Source organism: Dermochelys coriacea, chromosome 3, assembly GCF_009764565.3.
Source record: "Dermochelys coriacea isolate rDerCor1 chromosome 3, rDerCor1.pri.v4, whole genome shotgun sequence".
NCBI classification, from domain to species: Eukaryota; Metazoa; Chordata; order Testudines; family Dermochelyidae; genus Dermochelys; species Dermochelys coriacea.
Window position 1 is genome coordinate 89,946,446 of NC_050070.1, and position 10,134 is coordinate 89,956,579.

Consider the following 10,134-nt stretch of genomic DNA (forward strand, 5'->3'; position numbering starts at 1 on the left):
AGGAATGGTGTCCCCAGCCTCTGTTTGCCGGAAGGTGGAGCTGGATGGCAGGAGAGAGCTCACTAGATCATTCCCTGTTAGGTTCACCCCCTCTGGGGCACCTGACAACTACCTTTGTCAGTCTCTAAGGTGCCCCAAGTCCTCCTTTGCTTTTGGCGAATACAGACTCACACGGCTGCTGCTCTGAAACCTGGGGCACCTGGCACACTGGCCGCTGCCGGCCGCCAGGAGACTGGGCTGGGCGGCCCTTTGGTCTGAGCCAGTAGGGCCAGCGGCAGGTGGTCAGGGCCACAGAGAAGACGAGGGGGCGGGGAAAGGGGCGGCCGCGAGGGAGAGAGCAGCTGCCGCAGGAAGCCGCCGCAGCAGCGCCACTTTCCTTTCCCCTCGCGAGCGCCCGGAGCCGCCGCCATGAGCCGGCCCTTCTCCCTGGCCGGGTGCGACGCGCTCGGCTTCGATCTGGACCACACGCTGTGCCGCTACAACCTCCCCGAGAGCGCCCGGGTGAGTGGCGGGGGCCGGGCTCCAGCCGAGCGGCTTCCCCGCCCGCGAGGCGTCGCTGCTCCGGCCGCTGCGAGCGCCGCGCCCGGGGAAGCCCTGGGGGCTCTTCCAGGCCAGCGCGGGCACCGCAGCGCTAGGCAGAGCCGTGGCCCGGCTCTCAGGAGCGCTCCGGGTTCGTGGCCGGGCTCTGACTTCCGTAGCTGGGGTTTACCGCGTCCCTCGCTGTGCTGCCGCGGCCGCCGCCTCCCCGGGAGCCGAGCCCAGCCCCGCCTTCGCTGCAGCGGCGCATTCGAAGAGGCGCGGGTCGCTGCCACCTCTGCCGCTCCTCCTCCCGCCTCTGAGCAACGCCCGGGGCAGAGAAGCGAGGCCCCGCCCATGCATTCTGGTGTAGGACTTTGAGCTGCCACCTTCCGCCCAGAGGTGGCTGCAATCCAGAGCTACTTTCGGGCAGGACGTTCAGGGGCCTGTAGACATCCACTGTTAAGCAGCCCTGCATTTTAAATTGTGACCAGCTAGGCAAAATTATACCATGATTTACCAAAAAGAAAAGGAGGAGTTGTGGCAACTTAGAGATGCATCCGATGAAGTGAGCTGTAGCTCACGAAAGCTTATGCTCAAATAAATTTGTTAGTCTCTAAGGTGCCGCAAGTCCTCCTTTTCTTTTTGCGAATACAGACTAACACGGCTGCTACTCTGAAACCTGTCATGATTTACCAGTACTTGAAGGAAGCAGGGGGCATTTTATCCCTGATAGGTTCTGAAAACATAATAGTGACCCATCCATAGGTGGGATGTAGTTTGCAATCTTGTTTAGATTAAGAGTAGCAGCTGTTTTAGTCTGTATCTGCAAAAAGAAAAGGAGTACTTGTGGCACTTTAGAGACTAACAAATTTATTTGAATGAAATCTTATGCTCAGATAAATTTGTTAGTCTCTAAGGTGCTACAAGTACTCCTGTTCTTTTTGTTTAGATTAAATTTGCTATATGTCTATATGCTATTATTTATTCCATCTTGGAAGCTTAAAACAAAACTACCCATTTTAGGCCCTGCCCTGTTCTAATTCAGTGGAAATTTTTACCCAAGCAAAGCGAATGGAAACCTGGTCTACATTCAAAAGTTAGGTCAACCTGGCTGTGTTGTTCAGGGGTATGAAAAATCCACACCCCAAGCGACATAGTTATTTCAACTTAACCCCTGGTATAGACAGTGCTAGGGTGACAGAAGAATTCATACCATCTGTCAGGAACGTGGATTAACTACAGCAACAGGAGAACCCCTCCCGTCAGCGTAAGTAGTGTCTACATTGAAGTGCTACAGCTGCAGCAGTTCAAGTGTAGACAAGCCCTCAGACAAATGTTGGCTGTTTTTTGCCCTTATAGCTATAACACTCTGAGGGCCTGATTTTTATAGGTGTTGAATGCAGTGTCTGCTCCCACTGAAGGAAGTGAGCGTTTAAGAGCTTAGCATCTTTGAAATTCAGGCCTTTAATATTTTTTGGTGACTTATCTGCTTATATACTGGTGAATTCTTAGGGGTTTAGCATATGAGCATGAGGCATCTTTCTGATTTTAGCTTCAGAATCGATTGTGCTTGCTTACTGGAAGGGGTAGGTAGAAGCAATTATTTATTTTCATCTCTGTTTCACATTGCCTCAATTAACACAATTTTTTTGAGGGTGAATTATATGTGCTGGAAACACTCATTGTAAAATTTAGGCCTGGCCTACACTACAGAGTTAGGTTGATGTAAGGCAGCTTATGTCAACCTAATAATGTCAGTGTACACACTACAGCCTTGTTCCCATTGATATAAGTGCCCTACTATGCTGACATAATAATTCCACCTCCACAAGAGGTGTAGGGGTTGTGTGAGTGTAGTTAGGCTGATGCAGTGTTGAAGCAGACATTGCAGGTTACTTATATCAGCCATTGGCTGTCATTCTTGTCAATTTCATTCTTGTCTAGCTCCATGCTAGATCCAGGAAATTGACAGGAAAGCCGGTCACAGATCAGGCTGTCATCTCAGAGCATGTGGGGCCTTCAGGTACAGCCTGGCTGCCGCCCGGCTCTGACATCCCCACTCCCAGCCAGGCTCCTGCTCAGGCTCCTAACTCAGAGCCAGGCTGCCACTGTGGTCCTGGCTTCCCACTCCCAGCAGGACTGCTGCCCAGACTCCTACATCTGGGCTCCTCACTCCCCGCCAGGAGCCCAGGTGTCTTCCATACTCTGGCATGGAACCAAGAACCAGGGGGGCAGCCGGGCTTCTGGCACAGAGCTGTGCATGGAGCTGAAAGCTCAGATTCTCAGACCCCACGTTGTCCCCCTTAAATCACTGGAAGCGTTCCTTATGAGGATGCACAGTACTGACAGAAGGGTAGCGTGGACATGAGCCACTGCAATAATTACTGCGATGGCTATACGTTGACATAACATAGTTCGACTTCAGTTTGCAGTATAAACATTCTCTTAGTGTAGGATGGTCACCTCTTGGCTTCTAATATACGCCCACCCAGGTATCCTGGATGCTTTCCCCAACTTTTTCATCAACTCTTGTTTCTTCACTAAATACCAGTTGGTTGCAAGTTTACGCTCTAGATGTGTTGCAAAGCTTGCATATGCCCTGTCCCCTTTTCTTTTCTTTCTTCCTTCCATGTATAATGTCTACATTGGTTCCTATTTCATCCACAAAATGTTGCAGGATGATTTTCAGTAATTAATATTTATGATGACTCTGGCTGTTACTGGTAAGCCAGCTATGATAGGTACAGTTCATTATGCTCCCATGATAAACAGCCATTTTTGGATTTTGGACCTGAAATTGTCAATGAAATATCAAAGTTTTCGATGGAGCGAAGACACTTTTTGTGGAAAAAAATAATTTAATTGAAAACCCAATTGTCTTTTGAAGAACAGTTTAGATGGCAACTTTTCAACAGCCCTACTTCCACTCTCAACAAGATTAATCTGAATTAAATCTTTTCTGGCTCTAGGGAATGACTAGTTGATAGTTGTTTTTTTTTTTTTTTCCATGTACTGCTATACATATAACACAGATGTAGCATACAGCTTTCACTAACTGTTCTTTACAGAGATTCAGCTCTGCAGTGTTCTGACTTTTGCCAGACTAAAACTGTAAATACTTTCTGTGGAAGATCTATTGTTAGAATTTAATCTGTTGTACTTAATAGAGCTTGATATAAAGCTTATTTATTTATTTCTGGAAATTTCATCAAAATGCAGAAATAATAACTAACAGTATTTAAAATGTTGCTGTGACTCATAATCACAATGATTTAGAAATTAATTAAAATTAACATTCAATTTGTACAGGGATAAGTTGTGCTCTTCTTATGTTAACTGCCCATTTTACTTATTGAGATACTTGTGTGGGTAAGGACAGTTTCTCTTACTTGATATAATAATGTTTTTTTTCTCTCTCATTATTTTTCTCATTTGTAGCTTATATATGATAGTTTTGCCCGCTACCTGGTAACGGAGAAGGGTTATGATACAGAATTGCTGACTGTAACTCCAGAAAGCTGGGACTTTTGGTAAGTATTTTAAAAAATGTCTTACTTCCTTGAGGCCACAGTTTTTATGGAGCTGAAAAAATAACTTGTCTTATTCCTAAATCATAGTTTAAAAAGTCAAATTATATTGAAACAGCCTTCCAAAATAATAAATAGTAGAGCTGGTTGAAATTTGCTTAATTTCAGGCTTTCAAAAAAGAAATTGTCAATTTTTTTTTTTTTTAATTAGAATTCTCTACTCTTGAAAATGTTGAGATTCTTCAACCAACTCTAATAAATACCTAGCCCAGTGGTTCCCAAACTTGTTCCACCGCTTGTGCAGGGAAAGCCCCTAGCGGGACGGGACGGTTTGTTTGCCTGCCGTGCCCGCAGGTTCGGCCAATCGCGGCTCCCGGTGGCCGCGGGTCGCTGCTCCAGGCCAATGGGAGCTGCTGGAAGTGGCGCGGGCCGAGGGATGAGCTAGCCGCCACTTCGCGGCTCCCAGCGGCCAATGGGAGCTGCTGGATCAGCTGAACCTGCGGACGCAGTAGGTAAACAAACCGGCCCGGCACACCAGGGGCTTTCCCTGCACAAGTGGCAGAACAAGTTTGGGAGCCACTGCCCTAGCCCTTGCATATAGATTTGCATTCATAGATCCCAAAGTATTTTACAAAGGTTGGTAAATATCATTATCCTCATTTTATGGTGGGGGAGGGAAACTGAATTGCAAAGGGGTTAAGTGACTTTCTCAGAGTCTTGCAGCAAGTATATTGGCATCCTAGAACCCTGCGCATGAGTTGTTTTGTCAATGTCATCACATGTGCGTGTCATAAATTCCTTCCACTCTAATATTTTTCATTAGTGAACAGGCAACATACTGACTTCTATAAAAATCTTGGTCTCTGGGCACTAGATTTGCCATTTAAAACCCATTCCAGTTCCAAAGATAGATGCAGTGTAATACTGATACACATGTTAGTGAATCAAAACAATAGCGAATACAGTAGTTTTCATTTGAGGCCTAAAAGCCTTGATAGTGTTTTCAATGTGATTTTAAAAATATGATCCTATTTCAGCTAAAATTCTGTTTGGTTTATTCATCTACAATGTTAGCATTTGGAGTGAGACATCTATATTTGGAGTAGGTTTTTCTTCCCAGAAGTTGAGGAGAGGTCCTAATTTGACAGTTTGGCAACTTTTTAGATAAAACAAGTCCCAAGTTACTTTCATATACTGAAACATCACAATATGAATATACCAATATTGTGGATAAGAGAGGGCTGGGTGTGTTGGGCCCCCAATATACTGCTTGAAGAGTATATGTTGAAATTATATTTATACCAGACTGGTATGTCTCATGCATTACAGGTCATCTGAGGCATAAAGATATCTGGGGCCTAGGCCTCTGTTATGTAATCTGGTCTGTGCTGGCTGACCCCTGAACCTTCATGGAGCCACGCTGAGGTCAATGGAGCTTTTTGTAGACACAGGGGTCGACCTCATGTATAGCCATCAGGACTGGGTCGTGTGTGTGTGTGTTACCTTATGTTAGTGCTAACATACATTACATATTCAAGGCTCTGAACTCATTGCCTCCCTCACCTGGATCATTCCGTCATCACTCTGGGTATCTGATAATAAAGTTGAAAATGTGACTGTTTGGTTTAAAAAAAAAAGTCTATAAGACCATTCTGTCTGCTAAGCTCTAAAAATTCTAGGGTTCATTCTGTGTGACTGCAGTTAACTGTCCCTTTTCACTGGAATCATGGGTGGTGTTTTCCATTCCTTGCTTCTCTGAACAATGTAAATCATTACTCAGTTTCTTGTCCTAATTATGTGAACCTCTATCCAAATGTGTCTGAAACATTTCAGATAAGAGGTTGCACTGTAGTTTCAGCTTTATGTTGAACTACAGTAAAACAACAGTAATGTTTGGGTTGATAGGACTTCATTTGTCAAGTTTAGCTAGTAGTGAGCTCAAGTTGCTACCTAATATTAACCAATTAGATGTTGTTTTTCCTTAATATTAAAAGCTGGCTAAAATTCACACACCCTGCATGTAGAAATGTAGGCCCTCATCCTCCAAACACTTACAATAAGTTTGTTCATGTGAATAATAATCTCATTGAACTCAGAGTAATCTTGGCCCCAGTAAAATCAGTGGGAGTTTTGCTATTGACTTCAGTGTGGCTAGGATTTCACCTCATTGTTTACTTACATACATAAAGTTATTAACATATGGAAGTGTTTGGAAGATCAAGGCCTCTCTTTGTGTGGCAAAGTTGCATACTTGTTATAACTGTATATCATTTGGACTGTCTGATATGTGCTTCATTATCTCTCAGGTATAATTTCTTATCTAATTATTACTTTTCTTGTTTCATCTTTTAAATAAAATGAATTTTAGCTGTAAAGGGTTGGCATTGGATCTGGAAGATGGAAACTTTTTAAAGCTTGCTGGAGATGGAACAATTTTGAGGTAATACTGATTAATTTTTATGACTAGACAGATAAAAAAGATTGCATACTTTTTTTAAATGCCAGCATCTGATAATTGGGACAATTATTAAATATTTAGAACACTAATCACATATGTATTTATTTTTTACATTAGAAGCTAAGTGCAACATATGTAACTTTGTGCACAATCTGTTTTAAATGTACGTATGGAACTTTTTGGTGACCCATCCATTTTATAAATAATGGCACAATAAAAGTTGCTTTTAGTTGCTAGTTTGGAACATCTCTCTCTTTCTTAATAACTGCTCAGTGCTTTTGCTACTGTACTCCTTCATGATTTTCATGCTGTGTTAGTTGATGCTGTCAGTGGAAATTGATGTACTACTTGTTTTTCCAGACAGAATCCTTAGAGTGGGTACAGTTATTGAAACCAATTTTGCTTTGTTCACCTAATGTGTCAAGCCACTGTATTCATAAGCCCTGATCCTATACTTAGCTTTATGCACTTGAAATATTGTCATTGACCTCAATAAGACTAATCACAGTGTGCAAAGTTAAGTGCATGCTTATGTCTTTTGCAGGACTGGGGTCTAAAAAACAGTAACATTAGGTAGCTGATGGACAAAGCCATTTGTCATTGTTAGCTATACAAGACATAGGAAAGTTTGTAATTTGAGGTGGTAAAAAATAAAATGTTGCAAAACTCTACTGTTTTCCAAATTCAGAATTCTGAAATTTGCAAAATTTCTGCCTCCTCTACTTATAATTTATGTAAACAGTGAGAATACCAAAGAATAACTTTAATTGAAAATTTGACAAGTGTGGTGAATATCCACAAACAAGGCATCTTATATAAAGTTAAGCTCTCTCTCTCTACACACACCCACCCACACACACACACACACACGTACACACAGAGTAACAAAATTCAGATAATTCAAAGTTAACACAGATACTACAAGAACATAAAAACGGCCATACTGGGTCAGACCAATGGTCCATATAGCCCAGCATTCTGTCTTCTGACAGTGGCCAGATGCTTCAGAAGGAATCAATAGAATGATCAATTTTGTGATCCATCCACTGTCCTCTAGTCCCAGCTTCAGGCAGTTGGAGGTTTACGGACATCCAAAGCATGGAGTTGTGTCCCCGATCATCTTTGCTAATACCATTGATGGACCTATCCTCCATGAACTTACCTAATTCTTTTTTGAACCCAGTTATATTTTTGGCCTTTACAATATCCCCTGACAATGAATTCCACAGGTTGATTGTGTGTTGTGTGAAGTATTTCCTTTTGTTTGTTTTAAACCTGCTACCTATGAATTTAATGACCCCCTAGTTCTTGTGTTATGTGAAGGGATAAATAACACTTCCTGTTCTTTCTCCATACCATTCATAATTGATATATTCTTTGCTCCACTGTGCCTAAATAATTCAGGGCCTGAAGTGTATGTTGTACGCTAAACAAGTGAAGGGAGGAAATTAAGCAGTGATTTTAGCCTAATATATAAAAGTCAAGACAAAGAAAATTTGTAAAAGACTGTCATATGTAGGGCCTTAGCAAATTCACGGCTGTGAAAAATGCATCACGGACCATGAAATCTGGTCTCCCCCACGAAAGCTGGTCTTTTATGTACTTTTACCCTATATCATACAGATTTCAGAGGGAAGACCAGCATTTCTGAAACTGGTTGTCCCAACTCAAAAGGGGATTGTGGGGGGAAGGGGGAGGAGAAGGGAGTTTGCAAGGTTATTGTAGGGGGTCATGGAACTGCTACCCTTACTTCTGCACTACCTTCAGAGCTGGGTGACTGGAAAGCGGCGGCTTCTGGCCAGGTGCCCAGCTCTGAAGAAGCACTGCCAGCAACAGTGCAGAAGTATGGGTGGCAATACTATACCATGCCACCCTTACTTCTGTGCTGCTACCTTCAGATCTGGCTAGCCGGAGAGTGGCAGCTGCTGGCCGAGGGCCCAGCTTTGAAGGCAGCAGCGCAGAAGTAAGGGTAACAATGTCATACCATGCCATACCATAGCATTCTGTGCTGCTGCTGAAAGTGATGCTGTCTTCAGAGCTGGACACCTGCCTGGCAGTCGCCGCTCTCTGGCCGTCCAGTTCTGAGGACAGTGCTGCCGTCAGCCGCAGAGCCGAAGTAAGGATGGAAATACCACAACCCTTCTGTAATACCCTTGCAATCGCCCATGTCCCTTTTGGGTCAGGACCGCTACAGTTACAACACCTTGAAAGTTCAGATTTAAATATGTGAACTCATGGAATTTATGATTTTTAAAATCCTATGACCATGAAATTGACCAAAATGGACCGTGAATTTGTTAGATCCTAGTTATATGGGAGCATGACTCTTCTGGCACTATGGAAAGAGATGCTAGGAAAGACACTGACGTGTTTGAGATCACAACAAAGAGAAGTGATTTTTCTGAATGCACCTTAGCGCCTCTATGGGGAAAAATTGAGGTTTTTCATAAGCTAACTAATCAGGATAAACCTTTTACGTTCAACTGATGAGGATCAGAAGCTGACTTTAAAAGAAGCAGTGCTCCTATAATGAACTCTACGTGGATATAGGGACCTTTCTGTGCTTAGCTCATCATGGATTAGAGTCCACAATGGCTAATCACACAGTACAGTCCAGAAAAAAATGCTGACATACTGCAGAAGGAAGAAATTACATATTTTCCCCCAGATATGTTAATGGGGCACAGAACATGGATTCTTTCCACTCCTGAAAATAATGTGACTGGATCTATTATAGAAGATATCCATATATGTTTGAAATTAATATAAGAGATGGTCCTTTTGATCAAGGGCCTACGGGAGTGCTCAGTGTGCTTTTTCCTTACAAGGAAAAGACTAGTGGTTATGATCTCAGTTTGGAGGGGCGTACTACTTGCTGCAAAAGATATTGATGTTAATGGCAGAAACATACAAATTTTCCCAGATCTTATTCCTTTTAGTCAGACCAGAGGAAAATCATTTGTATCATTAAAGAAAATGTCCTTAGATGAAAGAGTAGATTTGGTGATCTTATTTTCAGCAAGGCACTATTGATTTATCAGAGAAATGCTGTATCTTCTGGGTCATGAGAGAATCAAGACTGATATTTGAGAGAGACCTCTCCCTTTTCCCCAAGAACAGATTACTGAGTGGGCAAGAAATGGGAGAGGGATCAATCACATGGCCTAGCTCAGTATTTGATTATTTATTACACATTTATGTGCACTGTAGAAAATGTGAATGATTTTAAATATTTTTAACCTTTTTCACACCATGCATCCATTAGGGCAAGCCACGGTACGAAGAGTATGACTCCTGAAGAGATCTTGGAAATTTATGGCAGGAGGGAATGGAAACACTTTAAAACGTTCAGTGGAATGGTTTCTCGCTCGAGTAAATATAAATAATTTCTTTACCTTAGACTTCATGAACTTAGAAACTGTTTTGGCTACTGCAATACTTGCTGCTGTTATGTAGTTTTTCCTTTAAACACTTAAAATGTTTTTAAATTAGGAAAATGTAGGGAACTGGGTGTCTTGGGGATTGGTAAAGAGATATGTAGTTTTTTACCTTTAATTCTCAGGTTCATACTGAGTCCACATCAGCAATGAACAGAAGTTGTTAAGATTGACTGCTGTTTGCTGCATTTGA

At 42.6% G+C, this 10,134-nt stretch overlaps 1 protein-coding gene across 10 annotated transcripts in view; it reads left to right on the plus strand.

Annotated features, from left to right (window-relative positions):
- Positions 1-270: 270 nt before the first annotated feature.
- The window catches only part of NT5DC1 (5'-nucleotidase domain containing 1), a 241,575-nt gene continuing 231,711 nt past the window's right edge, over positions 271-10,134 (plus strand). For 7 of the 10 annotated variants that reach the window (XR_006279925.1, XR_006279928.1, XR_006279926.1 and 4 more), the window contains exons 1-4: positions 321-501; positions 3,958-4,049; positions 6,415-6,486; positions 9,770-9,873. Coding sequence is in view for 5 of the 10 variants with exons in the window: in XM_043510862.1 (XP_043366797.1) it covers positions 409-501; positions 3,958-4,049; positions 6,415-6,486; positions 9,770-9,873 (361 nt within the window). In the remaining 5 variants the exon portion in view is untranslated. Of the gene's footprint in view, positions 502-3,957; positions 4,050-6,414; positions 6,487-9,769; positions 9,877-10,134 lie in introns of all 10 variants that reach the window. The other 3 variants (XM_038394162.2, XM_038394161.2, XM_038394164.2) reach the window with 2 other exon arrangements.